Source organism: Lates calcarifer, linkage group LG21 (assembly GCF_001640805.2).
Source record: "Lates calcarifer isolate ASB-BC8 linkage group LG21, TLL_Latcal_v3, whole genome shotgun sequence".
NCBI classification, from domain to species: Eukaryota; Metazoa; Chordata; class Actinopteri; family Centropomidae; genus Lates; species Lates calcarifer.
The window spans coordinates 19934015-19952815 of record NC_066853.1 but is presented as its reverse complement, the minus strand read 5'-3'; the positions used below and the strand labels follow the sequence as shown (position 1 = coordinate 19952815).

The window sequence follows — 18801 nt, the reverse complement described above, 5'->3', positions numbered from 1 at the left end:
CTGCCGGTTGGTTATCTGCACACAGGTTCCTGACGCTCACTGAGCTGCAGAAAACCTAAAAAGACCTGAGAGTCTCAGTAACACAAAATGGGGACTCAGAGATGACAAGAAGCTCTGGCAACAGGGACTACTTAAGCCAAGTGCTTTTTCTTTATGGGGACTTAATGGAAAACACACCAACACTTAATTTCTAATTAGATCTCTAATCAGAGTCAGTGCACAACCTTTTCAAAGCTGTCTCTTTCCAAGATAAACTACATCTTAGACCCTGCTTTCTTCCTCAAGATGAGATTATTCAAACCAAATTACACACTCTGAAGTGGCCTTATTGATTTCTGTCTCACCTGCCATTTTTATTGACTGCTCTCTGCGGCGGCTTCCTATTTTATAAAAGCCATATGGGCCAGACTGGGAATGTTAGTGTTAAATGACATGTCACCCCAATCATCACATCATGAATCCAAAATGATTTCCATTTCAACACCGAACATGTATACCCAACGTCAAGGTCTGCCTTGGAACGGGAGCCTTGTAGACTCAACCATAAGGTCACCAATCACTCCAGTTTTAACTATAAACCAAATTCTCATAGCAAGAGCTTTAGAAAACAGAGAAAGACCTGGTTTTAAAGGACTTCAACCTTCTTTACAATAAAGCCTGTGGCAATGAAACAGTGAAGAGCAGAGCTGTTAAAGTATTTTTTCTTAGCCTCTCACAGAAAAGGGAAGACACCAGTTTGACTCTGTGTTATCTGATTCAGAATAATGTTCTTTTCTGCCTACAGTCAAGGAGAAACCAAATTTGGGTGACAGTTACATCCCTCTGACTACTCATCAGGCCAGTGGTAACACGTTCAAGGAAATTGCTCCTTAACTGATTTTAAGATGAAAAACCTGATAGAATCTGATATTTTGCTCCATTATCTTGGCTCAAAATATGTTTACACAATCTTGATTCATTGCAACAATTACACAATCCATCGTTGCATGCAGACAACATGCAGAAACTTAAAATAACAAATTACTGAACAAGGCATATAATCCTGGGCACCAAAGTCATCACATTGTGGCACTGAATGTTGATTCATTTTCTGATTCCATGCAGTCATCCTGTTTCTTTCTGCATCTCTGCCCAGTGAAAACCACATTTGGTGGTTTCAAATTTTCCAGACAAAGGGAAGGACAAAAAATTCCCTTTGTGGACTGAAAAAAAACTGCTTCTTCAGATAAATACAGAGTATAAAATCCAACTGAATTATGGGGCAAATTCATTGTCACAAAGCAAAAAAGAAAAAAAGGAGTGTTTCCTTAGCTCATGAAAATGTGATCTTTTGGCGAAACATGGTTTTCATAGGCAAATGACTACTTGATGTAACTTGTAAAGCTTGAAAAGATGGTAACTTCCTGATTTAATGAGGTGAACATTTATATTTGGGCCAAAAACATGCTATGTAACATTTCACAATTTTTCTACTGGTTCTTACCAAATACAGTGAGGTTGACCATGTTCTCTCGATTGCCTGCAGGAAATGTGGTATACTCGCAGATGTAGGCAGCTTCATCAGACAACTGCAGGTTGGAGAACACGATGGTGGTGTCTTCCAGCGAGGGTGTACGATGACGAACCGCTGCCTGCTTGAAGCTGACCCGCTCCTTGAAGGGCGGCAGGACGGATACGCCAAGGGCCGGGTTGGCTATGGCCACGTTCTGTTTAGTGCCATTGAGGAGCTTCTGCCAGGTGACTTGAGAGATCTTGACTGGCGGGTTACTGTTGATGAAAATGCAGCGCAGTTCCACCTGTGAACCCACGAAGCCAGATTTACTGGGGTCCATCTGTACCATCTGTCCATTGCCAGCTAGAAGTAAGAAACACAGAGAGGGAAAAAAAAAAAACAACATTTAATTACGATTAACAAGTGTCCAAGGCCAAGCAAAGCGCTCCATTCAATAGCAAGTACATGCACTGAAAGTCAAGGAGTCAATTCAGCCTCCTAGGTAGTACATGCACGCAACACTCGCAGTCAAACTCATGGATTCAGCCACACACTCCGCTTATGCTACAGAAGCCCAGTTGGCTCCCTATACATCAGTGTAAAAAGTCAGTACATGGTGGTTGTGAGTAAAAGCTGGGGGAGTTGTTATTAACATAATGGGCACATCTATACAACCCTGTCTTTGTCCACAAGGGTACTGTTTCTGATGAGATGGGAGGGCCGAGCAAGAACCAATGCATCACTAATGAATGAGTACAAGGGCAGTGAGCTGGAGCCAAGTCATCGTCTGCTTTGCTCCCCTCCACCTACCCAGCAACACAGTGGCTAGTCCATTGTAATTTTAATTACTTTTTTACACACAAATACTTCAATGACTGCCTGGAGCTCCTATTAAAAGAAACAATGAGGAGTCCTGTGTAAGCACTCAAAACAATGAGAACACACACATTAGCTGTATTAAAAAAAAAGAAAAGAAAATAATTAAAAAACAGTAATTATGCCCCTCTCCCAACTACCTAAACCTGTGAGGGGTTTGGTGGCAAAAAAGTCAATTAGCAAATACAGACCTTCTGTAAACTTGCCTGTGGTTTAGTCTTTCATGCTTATATTGACCTCACGCTAAACTGAAGTGTCAATTCCCTTCTCTCTATTTTAGGCAGTTTAAAAAAAACAAAAAAACACCTTGATGTTGCTTCCTTGTTGCCTCTGTGAAATTGAGATGAGCATTTAGCACTATTTTCTGACATTTTACAGACTATTAATTGATTCACTAAAAAAAGTAAACCGATAGAACAGTATTAAAATAATTGTTGCAGCTCTTCTTTTATCTACAACGCTTCCTGCTCCTGTTCTTCTTTGTTCCTTCAATCTGAGTCTTAAGTGCAGAAAAACAACAACAACAACAACTTTCATTTACGCCTGAGCTGAGGTCTGAAACGACTGCAGCCTGAACAGATGTGTCATTGAGCTGCTGCAGGGCCCCTGCATCCTGTTGTCTTTGACACATCTTTGTTATCTCAGGTTCTGATTTATGTTCCTTTCCAGGTGAAGGTTGATTATGTCCCATTTCCTGGTCCGACAACCCCTGCCTGGGCTTGTATTTACAACCAGCGAGTAGCTATAATTATCTCCTATGGATAGGTGAAGACCCACAGGAAGAAAGACTGAAATTCCTCCGTTAATCACACTGGACTCATAAAGCCACCAGTGAATCAAGTCATAAACAGAGAGAAAATATGTTGTGGCCTCAAGTGGAGGACTGGGGCCTGCACACGTGCACCACAAACAGAGCAGCTCTTTAACACTGAGTAACTGCATCGCAGTGATGAATAATCCCTGCGTTCAGAGATAAAGTTTCCACAGGGGGCTTTAAAATGTTTAAGAATACATAAGAGAGATCCATTTATGTATACACCCACTGAATATAATATCTGATGTAGTCTATCTCCAACTATACAGGAATCTGAAGCGGCGAGGAGAGGGAGTTCTGAGCGTGCAGGCTGTCAAACTGTCTAAGCAGCGACAGAGATTGTTATGAAGATTTTTTCGTATAAAAACTGTAGGTAGTCAGCTGAAGGATAGTTGGGCACAATGCATACATGAAGAAAGAAAATGGTGCAGACTCTGGTTAGAAGACCATTAAGATGAACAATGTATTTCTTTCCATCTTTCATAGCGGATGCACAACTCTCAGGTTGAATGGCTCATGCTGGAAAGCAGTGCATTACGAGAGAGAGACAATTTCTATCCATTGCTATATGCTTTCACTCAAGTACAGCCTTTTCTGCCTACATCAAATCACATAAAAAAACAAAGTGACAACCTTTTGCAGTTACTGAGTGCACATCATTTTTCATTTCCTTCTGACCACATCAGCAAGACCCTCTCTATAGAGATTTAAACTTGTAGGATCCGAAGATGACAGATTGATTTACTAATACAGTTTGACAGGGAGGACTGGCAACCTTGTCATCTGTACCCTGAGAAACACCTGTGTCCTTGTGCACCTCAGGGCAATGCTTTACTCCATTTTATCACAGCTTAGATTACCAGTTGTGGCAGGTATAGTATGATATTTTTTTGAAATAGCAAACACAATTTACTGTGTGACAACACTAGTTAAAGTTTAATCTTAAGTTGGAGAGAAGTGGGGCACTGTGTGTGCAGAGGAGGGGGCAGGGTGGGGTTGTAAAATCTCATAAATATGTACCTGGGCAGACCTCACCCACTTGAATGCTAAAACAATACTGGCAGGGGCTGGCTTTATGGAAAGCTGCAGCCCCTCCCTCGCTCTCCCCTTCCTCCTTTGAGTCTGATGCTCCCCACTCAGATTGAACCAAATAAACAGCAGCTCACGCAGATGGAAACCAGAGGAATAGGCATAATTACACAGCCGCAGAACCCAAATCCCCTCAGTGAAGGACCAGGGGCACCCACGGGGACCCCTTTCACTCAAGGACTGGAGCAGTCCTTGGCTGAGCACACAGTGAAGCTGTAATTACAGACTACACCACAGAGCGGCAAGGCCATAGAAGAAAAGAGCACGAAAGGGGCATTAAGAAGGTAGATTTTATGAGGGTTAGGAGAGCCTGTGGTACAGAAACAGAGGAGGAAAACAGGGGGTTAAATAAATAAATAAATAAATGAAGAGATAGACAAAGTAGTGCAGATGCAGATCTGTCGAGAGAGGGAGAGGGAGACAAAGAGGAAGGCGGAGCTTCAGGGAGATTTGTAGGAGTGTGGCGGGTTTGAGGCTGGCCAGCCTTGTTGCTTGTGCTGCTGCTGCTTTGTTCTCACACTGACAAGAGGGTGACTGGGGGGACAGTCATGCTCTAATACACCTGAGGCTAGACACTGCCTTGAGAGTTGCCAGTGGAGAAAGGAGCCATATTTCTGGAAGGAAAAGCAATAGGACAAACAAACAAAGCAGAAAGTATGCCCATGCTGGCAGAATATAAAAAAAAGAAGAGTGGTTTGATTCACACCAGGTGAGCTGACTTGGATCAAGGGGGACATAAGGGGCACTATTAAAACAGCTGCTGTACCGTCTGGCCCTGGACTGATAGCAAGAGACTCCCAAGGCCTGGGCACAGCGCTGTTCACAGAGAACTGTAACAAGATCTGGCCTGCCAGGCAGCAAGGAAAAAGCATGTGCTTTCTGTTGTTTGCATATGGTGCACTGGACAATGCGTGGGGCATGCTGCTCCAAAAAACAGCCTTCAGTCAAATGGCTTTCCTATAGTGTAGACAATATCCAGGAAAATACAGAACTGCAGGGCAATCTTCTTCACAAAGAGTTCTGATCACAAAAGCTGACAGGGTGAATGTTTTTAAATCAATCAGAAATTTTATTTCCCAGGTGGGAAAATAAACACGAACATGAAAAACAAGCTTGATTCCTCTCTATAACAAATCAAAAAATGAGAAACATGACATTAACTTTTAATATTTGTTTCTTGTCTGTGGTGCAGAGGAAGAAAATTCAAATGAAAGTTTCAACAACAAATACACTACATTTATCCATCTGTACAACATTCCTCTGAACATTAAATCAGACACTGCTCTACATATAAAACAATAACAACACCATAAAATCCTAAATTGAAAACCAGGGCGTCATCCCCTAAAGCTGAGGAAGCTTATTTTCCATAAAACAACTGCTATTTGGCAGCTCATCTTGTAATGGATATGTAACACTATTGTCTTTTTTTCAGCTGAACTGGCCAACAATCAACAATATTTCAAAAGACAATTTTTGGCTCGTTTACCATTACGTGGCCCACGCTCATCCAAGAAATATCCATTTGTGCCTGAGTCAAATAAAGTTCAGCATAATTCACCTCTCACTGCAGCAATGCGAGGAAGGCAAAGATTAAATAGGACTGAATGCATATTTTAGAAGAGGCTCTCATTAATGTCTTCTATTTAAAGCTGCACCAGGCATCTTGGCACACTGTCAGTCCCAAATGGCAGTTCGACATCACTGTTTGAAGTCGGAATACTTCAAAACCCAGAAAATGTGTAATGTGATGTCATTAAACGGCACTGTTCTTGGACCTAAATGTCGTCTTTTGGCTTTTGTGGCTTTTTCGGGGGCGGGGATCAAGATGAGCTTCCACTTTCACTGGACCAAAGACTCGCTACATATTTATATTATATTATATTATATTTATATTATGTATTTATATCATTATAGTAATTCTATCCAATCCCAACACTAAGTCAGATTCAGGCAGCTGAAACAGGCGTATTTTGGTATACATTTCTTGCTGGGTGCAGCTTTAAAGCTTATCACATGAAGACACATCATCTCCTCGTGCTTGATATGGTTACTCCATTGTTACTTAAGTGGGATGCTGATAGATAAAACATGGCTTGAGCCACTTGGGATAATGACTGTTTAATGTAGCCCCAGTTCCCACGGCAATGGCACAGGCACTCTGAGCTCCTTTATTCATGACCACACATGGGGTGTTTAGGGGGAGTCCAAATCTTCTCACACACACACATGAAAACCCACCCATTAGTTGCTTGTTTATTCTCCTGGTGGAACAATTTTATTCTTTTTTTTGTCAGCCAGTATTTTAGAGCTGAACCGGTGGCATTCTGCTTACAGTATGTTGTCAAGAGACAGAAGTATGTTTCAAAATGATTTATAAAATAAATTATGGTGCTGCACTCAGGGATAACTAGGAGCTATTTCACTGTGATGGATGCTTTAATACATCCAGATAGGGCACTTCATTTAGCAGGAGCAGCTATATTCTGTGTTTAATGTTGTTAATGGTTGACCATAGCCATTCAGCTTCAGAGATGGAGCAGTATGTCTGAGAGTTTGTTTTAATCTACACTCAGACACTATTTGATGGTGCTTCAGCCAGGTCTCTTGGGTAAACAGTGACGTACCTGCCAAAGTCACACTTTTTACCCTCTGTCTCCCCAAGCAAACATTCAACTGCAGAGGCAAGTGAAACCTCACTGGAACAGATGGTTACTAGACCTGTTCCTAATTTTCCACTATCTGGTTCAAATTTGAAATGCTCTTTTGTACAACACACTCGTTCATTGAGGACAATGTAACATCTGCTGCGCTGTAAATGTTAATGATTATCGGGAATATTTATTATGTTAGGCAACTTCCCAATCTGGAATTGCTCCACGAAAGGCGCTGCACATTTCATTTTAACTATTCCCAATGGCTGTTTGTTTGGAGGGGGTGAGAGAAGCGTAATGACCGAGCGCCACGGCACAGCACAGTAATCGTGTGCTCTAAAATTACAACTTTCAGGTTGGCAGAGCGTAGCATCGGCCAGTCAACCGTACGTACCGATTCTCACCTAATGTAGCTACATCCATTGTTTCTGAGGCAACACGAGGTTCAGAGCACGAGCCCACACACACACGCCCCTCGAGCAGCTTTAAGGCATTTGAAATGTCAAGGGGATGCATCAGTTCGCCTGCAACAGAGCTTCTCATCTTAGTTCAGCAGGATAATGATTCATCCTTGAATGAAACACTGGAAAACAGTGCTACTCCATTTTGTTATCAGACAATTTCAAAGAACCAAACACAGATGACACAGTGGAGTATATTGTGCCCATTTAGGGAGCCTCTTACTATCCTCTCTGAGTTATATATATAATATATATATATATATATATATATATATATATAGTGGGTAACAGTGCCTGTGGATTTACTGTAATTAATGCTTTTTTATTCTGTTCTAATAGGAAATATGCTGGGAGTAATCTGGGATTTTAGTTGTCTTTGACCGCGGCAATGACAAATAAAGCTGGGCCAAAAATAAGACTTTTGCCCTAGAGAGAGAGAGAGGAGAGGAGAGAGAGAGAGAGAGAGAGAGCAGAGCACGTATTGAGTGTAAACACAGTATCAGAGAGCTCTGACCCTCCTCCCTCCCCCTGCAGCTTAACTAAACAAGGCCACCACGGTTTCGGCTCTACAACACAAAATAAACAGCGCTGACGTTACCTGACCAAATGGCGGGATGACATCACCCACTGATACCAGATAGCGAGCAACTGTCAGTAAACAAAAGGCCGGGTACAAGTGAAAGGGACGGAGAGTCCCCCTACCTGGTAAATGAATGACTGTAAGCATTACAGTTGTGCTTGTTTGACTGAAACTGGAGGGGGAAACACAGGGAACGGGTCCAGGTATTGCGAGTGCCTAAAAGTGTGGTATCTGAAATGTGTTGTGGTGTGAGAGCAATAACAGCTAGATAATAATACACTTTATCAGACAGATCTCAAGCCAAGACACTAGGGAGCACTTACACAGACCAGACAATTAGTCAACAAAGCATCTCATCCACAGAATGGGCTCCGCACACACAATGATGTGTGCTGGTTATTTTTCAATAATGCAAAAGTTTCCCTGGGCTTTCAAAAGAGGGCAGCTGTTGGATGTCTTAATAGGAAAGAGATGATCAATAAATAAAAAGGGGGCCACAGGCGTGTGGCAAAGTGATGCATTATGGTCTTAGACAGGCCCAGCCACGGCGGCACAGGTATAGGCTCACAGTTCGCAGGAGTTAAGGGGTGGGGTGGGGTTATATAAATGTGATGTAGAGGATTTTGGGGAGTTACGGGGGAGGGTAAGCAGTGAGAGTGACACACAGTGGGTCAGACGTGGTGAGCAGATTACAGCACTCAGGATATTAAAGTGGAGGAGAGACGATGCTGCAGGCAACACACCTCCCGTGGAAATCTCCGTATTAGCACAGGGTGACAGAGCAGCTATGTCCACATTTCTTCTGATACGGTCAACACAGCAATACAATAACACAACTGCTGCAGGAGCATACATCTCCTCATGCCTTTAGGTTAGGATGCAGTCCTTGTGGCAAAGGTCAGAGAGGCTCTGATTGAAATTCTTCTTTATGGTATAGTGCAAGGGAAATCACTTCAGCTCTACATTAATGTGACATGTAGAAGGAACACAGTACATGAGTAATACGTGTAGATATAGTGGTAAACCTAAGTCCTCAGTTGTGGGTGATGACTGCAGGCTTAACTTGCATACATATTTTGCTAAAACAGTCAAATCATGGAAAGAAAGTGATCAACAACATATGCTGGTCCACCTCCACAGTGTGAAGACTTGTTACTTTCCAATATTTTATATCATTTGATATCTTAGGGTTTGGGACTGTCAGTTGAATAAAATTAGAATAAAAGTAGTTTTGGGTTCAGGGAACTTGTAATGGACATTATTCAATGTTTTCTGACATTTTAAAGAAAAAAATATATAATTGGAGAAATAATCCACAGAATAATTTTTAAAAAGAATGAATCACCACTGGTTGCGACAGCTGCTCATTTTACTCGCATGAGTCAGTATTATTATTATTTTTTTTTGTTTGTTTTTTTTTTTTTTTTCCCAAAGTGTGAACCACAAACATCATCACTGAATATGCATCAGACAATGAAGCACGCAGGATTATCTACAAGAATGGTCTTGGAGTGGGATGTATAGGATGAGGGTGGCTCAGTCCAAGCCAGCACCACAGCAGTACCCTATACCTCTGCTAAGCACTCAGCAAATACAGCATGAAACGCATATAAAGTCCTGCCAAAAAGTGCTGAGAAAGAGTCTGGCCCTGGACAACCATGCATGACAAATCCTTCTCTCACACCATCTGTTCCATTGTCCACAAGTAAAGATAAGTCTTGCATAGAGTACAAACACTGAATACTTTCATGAGATTATGCCAAGCACTTGTGTTGGATACATTATAAAACATTAAGATTTCAAAAATCAAACAACTGTTCAGCTGAAACTGGATGATCAATTATTGGCTGTGCATAAGGAAGGAAATGGACATGTGATGTGGAGCCCTTCTGCATTCACAGTGAAAACAACATCATATGGGTGTAAATCTATACACTCCAAGCAAGGTGACCTTTAGAAATACTCAGTGAGAGCAAAGAATATTGTTTTTGGCGTCTGACCTGTGTTGACCTTTATTGGTGAAGTTTTTTCTGTCTTTTTTTAATACAAAGGCCAGCTGATATCTTACAGGCATGCCGGTGGGAGGAAGCATTTGGGGGTAAATAGGTCCAGTATAAGCATGGAGAGAAGCACTGTTGCATGACCAGTGGCTTATTAAACCAAGAAAAGAGAACGAACAATCAATATTTGATTAGAGTCACTTGTGATTTTTTCAGACATTTCCACTCTGCGTTATTGGAGTGGCCTCCATAGATTTCTTGAAAGAAATTAATGTTGTGCATATCATGCATTTTTAAAGACATGGAAAAAAAATAGAAGAGCTGGCTGTCATCAAAGTGCATCTCTAATTGTGGTTGGGACATAAACAGGACAGCGGGGGCAATGTGCACACAGCTCTGCTTGTTGGTACGGTGCACCGAGCTATTTTTCTCCAGCATTTCTGGCACAGGCCATTTATACAGCAGATCCATTAACATATAGGAGAGGGAATTCACACTCCAGCTGGAGAGGGCAGTGGGCTGAAGCCCCAGTCTGCTATCAATTAACAAGCACACTTAGTATGTGTCTGAGTCATGATCACCATGGGACTGTGACAAATACTGTGCATTTGCTCAAAATAAGTATTGTCACAATAGCAAATCTTTAGCTGATTACCAGCCCTTATATCACTTCTGATGGTCTAAACCACTGCAATAGAACCAGTCATCTCTGTGCACGTGTACAAGGAATTAAGTGCAAATAAACACGATTATGAATTTTGCCCCGCAGTCACATCATTTAGGCATGGATTAGTATCCTGTTTTCCCCACTGGAGGAATGAATGTGCACAGTTACTTAAGCTGATAAAGTTAGATATGCTACACTTAGTTTATCCTTGAACATGTTATCTTATCTTGTTATTTAAATAATTTTCACATTGGTAATGCATGTAAATTTTAATCGCCATTCCTTGCTGCAGTGTAACTGAGGCATTCACTGCATGCTGTCAGAAGGTTTCAGGCTTTTTTGTTCAGGATCATTTTGCCCTGAATTCTCTGAGAAAAGTGATTCAGAAATCACAGAGGTTATAGCAGAAGCATCAACAGCAAGCATGATATGTAAACAAAAAGACAAAATTGATGCTAACATGTGGCAGGGGATGGCTACATGGGAACACGGAGCACTGAATTCTGCCAAATTCCCCCTTTTTCATGTGTGTTTTGATCATAAACCTCTATGAAATCCAGCGGTTCTCGGCAGAACTCCGAGACCAGGGCTGAACCATTTCCTAAACCACGACCACAGCCTATCTTTCCAAGGAGAGTAAGGCTCCATGTTCCACATACATATAACCGTTGGAATGCTCACCACATCTCAGGACCGTGTTCATATTCTGCTGCATGTGCTTTCCAGCTGTGTTGGAGTATTGTCTTTCCCACCGGTCTCCGAGCTTCACCATATACAGTACTTTCTCACAGCTCAGTACAGCATCTTTCAGTACATCAAGCCTATGTGGGATATTGTGAAATATCTGATCCTGGCTTATCCTGACACTGCAGCCATTTCTCTTTGATGACTGTTGTATGCCTACTTGACAGTAACAACAGAATAAACATTTTTGGTCAATTGAGCCATTGTTTAAGACTTGATAATAATATCAGGTGAAGCAATTTTCTGGACTGTTATTTTTCAGGCATCTGTCTCTGTCATTTTTCATATTGCAACATTATTAGATGGAGAGCTTTAGAAGGACAAGAAATAACAGCACTTAATGTCTGCACAGTTTGCACTGGTCTTTCAAGAGAAAAGCAACTGGCATGGAGGCTTAAGTAGGGAACCACAAAGCCACAGAAAGGGGAAAGGAACAGCCTGAAAGCTGAGTCGGGTGGTATGAGTTACTCCAGTCTCCACTGGTTGTTAGATGTCTAACAATGTGTATTGACACAGAGACCCAGGACACAAAAACCATTTGGTGCATTCTCAAAGATGTACACTGCAAGAAAAAACATGACAGGCACTCCTAAAATGTGTATGGAAGGAAAAAGAATAGGAGCGGTAATCAATCATATGAATCAAAAATCACAAAACTACTCTCTGGGTTTCTCTCAGTTTCAACTGAAAACACACCGCAGTGGGTGGGCTGTGGGCTTGGAGTATTAAAAAAAAAAAAAAATGTCAGGAAATGAACTCATGGCTTTGTAGCTGCTGCTGCTTCTCAAAATCGAGGAGTGGGATTAAACATGTTTAGCCCCAGAGAGTGCTGAATAAAAATGCACCCAGATTACAAGCAGTGGGATCAACAATCATTTGCAACGAATCTCAACATCTAAGTTTAAAACTTAATACTAAGATGCATTCGGGATAAAATGAACAATGGTGAAGAGATCTGCCAGTGATGGGAGATAATTCTGTGGTGCAATGTAATTTCAGTGTGGCCAAATTGTAACTGTGTGACTGCTGTGTGAGTGCTCCGCTGACAGCTTGTGCTATTAACTGCAATCAAACCCGCACCATAATTACCCTCCGTGTTAAAAGATATTCTGTAGTTAAACTTCACTGCATGCCAGTTCGGACTCAGAATGCAGAAGGACACACACTGAAATAAGCCTGTAAGAATGGAACAGGTTCTGGCTCAGGGGGTTCTGATGAAACAAAGAAAAAAGTGGAGATGACAAATCTTGATAGTGTATTACTATTGATCAGAAACAGGGAAAGTGAAGCAGGCAGTTGCACAGAGATTCAACCACTCAATTAAGCCCTATTGAAATCCCTGTCACTCACTCATGAAAATAACAAATGGAGAAATGTGCTGTTTTTCGGGAAGGGAAAAAAAGGTGTGATTAGCATGCCACGTTAACTTTGTGAAGGCGAGGGAACCATCTCCCATGATGCCAGAGTCTCTCTCTCTGAGATGGAATGGAAGTCACCCCAAAGTAGCCATAAACAAATTTTATCACACAATCCCAGATGAAATCACTCACGTGAACACAGACACTTTGACATTAATAGCCTTTGAAATCTGCTGACAGGATTTAGACTACTGCTGTAGCTGGCTCAAAGACAGGGCCTGTCCAGTGGGAGCCCAGACGAAATAGCTGTACACTGCATGTACAGGCTTTTTTTTTTTTTTTTTTTTTTCCTCAGGGCTGCAGGAGTATTATTTGGAGCTCCTACCCTCACGTTGCCCTCCCTCACTGTGTCTATACTGTGGGCTGCTCATTGTTTGACAGGATTGACAAGCTCCCTGGCAGAGCTGATTAAAAGCTTTAAGGTCAGAGAAGTGGGACAGATATCGAGCGAACACCTGTCTCCTCGCTGTGAGCCAGTCCCCTACTGGGTGTGTCCTCCATTGGCGCAGGATCAATGTCTCCATTAAGACCCAACATAGACTCTTTTTTTTCTGACAGTGCTGCTTTGGCTTGCAAAGAACCTTTCACCTGCCTCTTCCTCTTTTTACTTCCCTCTTCTTTTGTTAGAGTCATATCAAAAAGAGAATGAGTTGCTCTCAGTAAGAGAATATTTTTGTACAAGCATGAGCATCCGCTAGCTTTTGTTTTAGCTAAGAAAAAATGTTCTTATTAAAATGTAGAGCGACAAGTACACACTGCAATGTATTTATTTATTCTTTTCAGCTTCAGACTTAATTTCATCATGATTTCCACATCCTGGTAAAAATAACTTTGAAAGCCCGGCTGCCCACTGAAGATTTGCCAAAGGATTATAGATCATTAAGGAGATGTTTGAAGTTCACTTGAAGCCTCTCCAAATAAGTTACCCGAATCACAGAGTTTATGGAGCCTCGGCCACACGTTCTCTCTCGCGCGCTACAACCGGTTTCCTTTTAAAAAAACCAGGGTTTCACAAATTGCAACAGCTGGCCATGCTCTCTGGAGTCATAATCCAGAAATGGACATTTCAATTTACCTCAGCTGAGTCTGGATGATAGAGAATTAAGATACCTGCTCCTGTGGATACCTAACTGATTTCATCCCACTCTGGTAGGCTTTTCACTCACAGCTCCACAGAGGAGAAAATGTTCTTCTTTTGACACTGTATCTCACAATAATCTATGAAATGAAACCTAATACCATAGCTTTAGCCATGGGATAAGACTTCAAGGGATGGGTGACTTTCACCAAAAGATATCTCAAACTGTGTCCCACACACCACTCATCACTACTTTCATCTACAGAGTACTTCTATTTTCACAGGTTTCTGAGTCCCTCCCCCACACAGTCACCTAGCTGGTCTTTCTTGATATGATTCAGCGGCTGAGCACAGAGGCACATTGTGCTGCAGTTATTATCACATTAATACGGTTTGTGATCTTGTTTCTGTTTGCCGTGAGAAAATAAAGAAGCTGACTAAACTGACTTAATAGACATAACAAAAAGATTTTGACATTGTCAAACAAAGTGTCAGAGGTGCACATTTTCACTTTTCCCATCCGTCCCACTGAAGAGAATCATTATTCTCACTTCATTGTTACTGAATGAAAAGACTAAAACTGTTAATTTGTTTGATTAAAATAGATATAAACGCCTCAATAGAGTTAATGACTTGTTGCACCAAATAACCAATTAGAATATAAAACTACTTGGGAGAGTCACACAAGTGCTTCATCTTTTTGTGTTTCCACATTTAGATATTTGATGAAGACATAACATAACAGTGGGGTCATACAAGCAAGTTCACACTTCTCCTGTAGCGTATTCAGATAGGTGTGAAACTGGGTTTGCGGAAGGAGAGGGTGAAGGTGTTGGTGAAGTGCTAGGTCACATCTCCATTTGCAGCTGATCTTTGGCCCTTTCTCATGTATGCATTTTTTTCCCCTTTTTCTCAGGGGCTGGTTTTCAGAGGAGGTCAGAAGGACAGGGGGGAGATGTGGTGCCGTGTACTCTAAAGTCTTGTTGCCTATTCTATATTTACTGATATAAATTGTAATTTTGCCAATTGTTGGTGTCTTTTGTCTAATTGAATGGGTTTCAAAGAAATAGACATTTATATTTTTCAAAGTAATGTATGTATTGTTACTGAATGTGACAGTAGAATTTTAAATGATACCGCAGCCCTATTATCAAACACATTCCTTTCTATTATCCTGTCCTCAAAAGATAGTGATTTACTGTTCTGCAGTTTTTACATTTTACATTATGCATGACTTTAAAAAAAATGGGCTGTTTAAACCACCACAGCTGTAAAAATATTTTGTGTGTACTTAAGGTGGCCATGTTTGACTACTAAAACAATGGAGCCATATGTCCTATCTTTACCTTTACTTGCAGCATTTAATTTAATAATTGACTTCCAGCAATTAGAACAGTTTCTTGTTAGTTAAGGGTCACATTTTTGCCCTGCAGCCTGGGTATTTTTTTATAAACATTTGGGGAACACTTACTGCCATCAGAATTATAAATGCCAGTGTTTTCAACCACAGTGCATTAGATAGTGCACGTATCTGTTGCCTAGAAATGATAGTAGCTTGGGTGAAAATTTCTCATCTTCTCTGTGCCCTTCACAGATTGCAAGTGTACCCTGTGCTCCCACACTCACTTGCAATCCCAGCCTTAGAGAGCTGGTTGAAAATGTTTGAGCAGAAATGAGCCGAGAGCTCGTGTCTTGGAAATTGACAAAACTGCGTTTGTGCATTCAGAGTTGGAGAAGCTTACACTGTCATGCAATAGACATGAAGTGTTGCGAATGGATGCTGGAATAAGGCTCGACATATGGGCTAATGCAGGCCACAGTAAAATAAAGGGCAGTGAGCTGTGACAGGTGTATTCCTTGTGGGCATAATCTTGTGTGTAATCTTGTTTAAAGTTATTTATAATTTTAGATTGTGTTGTGCATTAATCTGTCATGCATACCAGTGTGGTAATTACAGCTAGTATTAATTTCAGAATGATGGATATGTTTGGCATAAGAAAAGAAAACAACGCAAATAATCACATTAATCATTTTATCTTCAGATAGACTTGAGCTATTTGTGACAGTTACCCAGCTATATACAATAGCTATGTGGCTACAAAGATGAATAATAAAACAACTGACAGGAGTGTATTTTTCACCCTTAAATAGCAATGGAAGCTAACAGCTAGCATCTTATCAGCATTTTATTTGACAAAACTGCACATATTTATTGTAACCTCTTCACCATCATGACCAAGACTGTATCTGACAAGCAGTGCTCTACAGTATTATTACAAATACAGCTAGATTTTACACAAAGGAGTGTAATTAAAAAAAAAAAAAAAAAACCTTTTACAGCCTCAAAACACATGTAAGATTCATGCTAATCCATCACGCACCGTGTCATTGAAGCATTTCAACACAGACTGGGCTCTTAAAGCAGTTTTTTTTTCTGTTGCTGCTCAGCTGCGATGCGTGTTCACGTGCTGTGCAGTGACATACCTGACCCTTCATATGTAATAGATGTGTTGGTGTCCATGGAGCCACAGACGCTGGAGGCAAAGGGTTGATGCAGGGCAGAGACAATAAGAGACATGCTTTGCCAATGTTTTATCAGGCTTGAACACTTTATACTAATCAGAAGCCTCTCCAGTGGTGCTGTTTTACATTTATCATGCTAATGTGGTGGCTGAGGATGATGCCATGTTCTAATAGTGAATGAGGAGCAGAATGATAGCTGAGATAAAATACCCTGACTGGCTTAAATAGTCTTACACGTATTAATGTTAATTTGGTTGAGGAGTAAATATTTTTTTTAACAGTTGCTGCTAAAACTGAACACAAGCTTAAAAAATATCCTGAAAATGCATATCTATAAGCTTTGACTTCACATTTGAGCTACTGTGAGTCTTCAGAACAAGAGCAGCTTATTATTATGTCATCTTATTGTTCCTAATGAAACTGGATTAACCAACAAACTAGCATTAATAGCAGATGCATTTAGTTTTAACTGCATATTTTTTTTCTATTCCAGCAATGATCAAAGACATTACTTTCCTGGGAGGTGGGAACATCAATGGTGTGCAGCAATTAACAGTGTATTGTATTCCTATTCCCCAAACAGTTAGTTATTTAGCAATTATCATGCTCACCATAATTTTGCTATAGTTTTGCAATGCAATTTATTTTATGAATACAAATGTCTCATCCCTTTTTTAATTCTGTTGTTGTGTGGGGAGAAAAAAAAACATTAATAAAAAAAACTGTTAAATATTTATGTACCCATTTTCTAGCTACGAGCAGATCTCGCTCCGCTGCACTAAAATAAAACTTGTTGTGACCTAGTTAAGAGAATGCTGCATGACAAGGCCGTGCCCGCCCTCTATCCGTGAGACTAGCCAAGCAGAAATGGCCATATCGAGCATGATATTTTGCACAGGGATCCTTATCGACAGTTTGTTAGCAGGACACGGGGCAGCAAGGTCTGTGTCCTACTCTTTAGCTGATTACGCGGGTGAAGGACAGACTCCTTGGCTGCTCCGACTCTTCGTTGCAGGAGGCTGAGGCGGCTACGCTTTGTTAATGTGCTGCCACTCCCCTGCAGGGTGAGCAGGCCTGGACAGGCTGAGGTGACGCTCCCCTCTTTCCCACAGCTCAGCCAGCTTGACTTTGCTTGGCTGATGAACTGTGACGGGACACAACTCCAAGGTTGTTTGTGCTGCTTCTTTTTTTTTTTTTTTTTTTTTTTTTTTTTTTTTTTCTCACAAGGCAAGCCAGTCAGAGCAAGAGTGTGAAACATTGTTGAACTCTGTTGATGGCTCTCAACCTTCATATCAGCTGGCCCGGCTGCACCCGTGACACACTCCAGTGAACACCTGAAAGATCCCCACTGTCAGAATGTAAGAGTTGCAGGCTGTACAGCCAGCTGCTTATGTTTCACTACAACATGAAGAGCATAAACAAGATCACAAACCTGCCCAGACATGATTTACCTTGTGCAACTTAACTCACTTCATGAGTCACTCCTCTGATCGAACACAACGGAACACTCAAACTCCAGGGAACATGCTTCACAAGTCAATCTAAACAAAGCTTTCTGAGTAAGAGTGTGTACGTGTCTGTGGAGATATTGCTATTCTATATAAATTACTATTCAGATCACTTGAATAGGCCATTTCTACCACAGCTAGAGAGCCTATCACCACCATTTGTGGGTCTCAAAGCACACTGTGGTGCTTTCTGCTGGCAGATTTGTGATAATTCTCCCCACACAACTGAGAGGTGTTACAAAAGGGTCCTATGTACTAGGAGAGTTGTTATTTTTTTGCCGCGCTTTCAACTCTCTGCAAGTCAGAAACATACAGTACCACATGTACCTCACTGTACTTCAAGATCTCCTTCACATTTGCTGAAATAAAATCCAACAGCACCATGAATGCTAACCTTGCTGGGGTCATGGAGGGGCTGCTACAAAAGCAATCAGTGAGGCCATTGTACATTTATGCAGGGAGCTTGACAAAATCCCATAGTGGGAGAAGCTGCCAAAACCTCTGCATGCTTGTTATACAAAGAACCTTCTTAAAATGGCATGATGAATTCCCACAAGATGAACTCTTGTTCATGTTAAGGCAGGGAGAACATATTTCTGTCTATGTTCAACATTTTTTTTGAGCGCCTCCTCTTGAATAGTGAAATTCATGCAAACCTCACCCTTTGTTGTTCTTACACACGTAACACACCTAGTAGTTAAATCCAAGACTTTGTTCACACATATCGTCTCATTACTGCAATCTCACAAAACAGGTAAACTGCACAAACTGAGACGGTCTCAAAACAGCATTCCTTCCCAATTGTCAATGTCCATGGAGACTTAACTGCAGGTAACTTGTTTGGATTAACACATGCAAGTTGAGCATACAACTCCAGTTAATCCAAGTGATCACAAG

General features: G+C 41.2%; 1 protein-coding gene across 1 annotated transcript in view; it reads right to left on the bottom strand.

The window, feature by feature from the left end:
* Positions 1–18801, bottom strand: part of nectin1b (nectin cell adhesion molecule 1b) — a 75067-nt gene that overhangs the window by 23600 nt on the left and 32666 nt on the right. The window contains exon 2 of the mRNA XM_018665509.2: positions 1484–1855. Within this exon, the coding sequence (XP_018521025.1) occupies positions 1484–1855 (372 nt within the window). The remainder of the gene's footprint in view (positions 1–1483; positions 1856–18801) is intronic.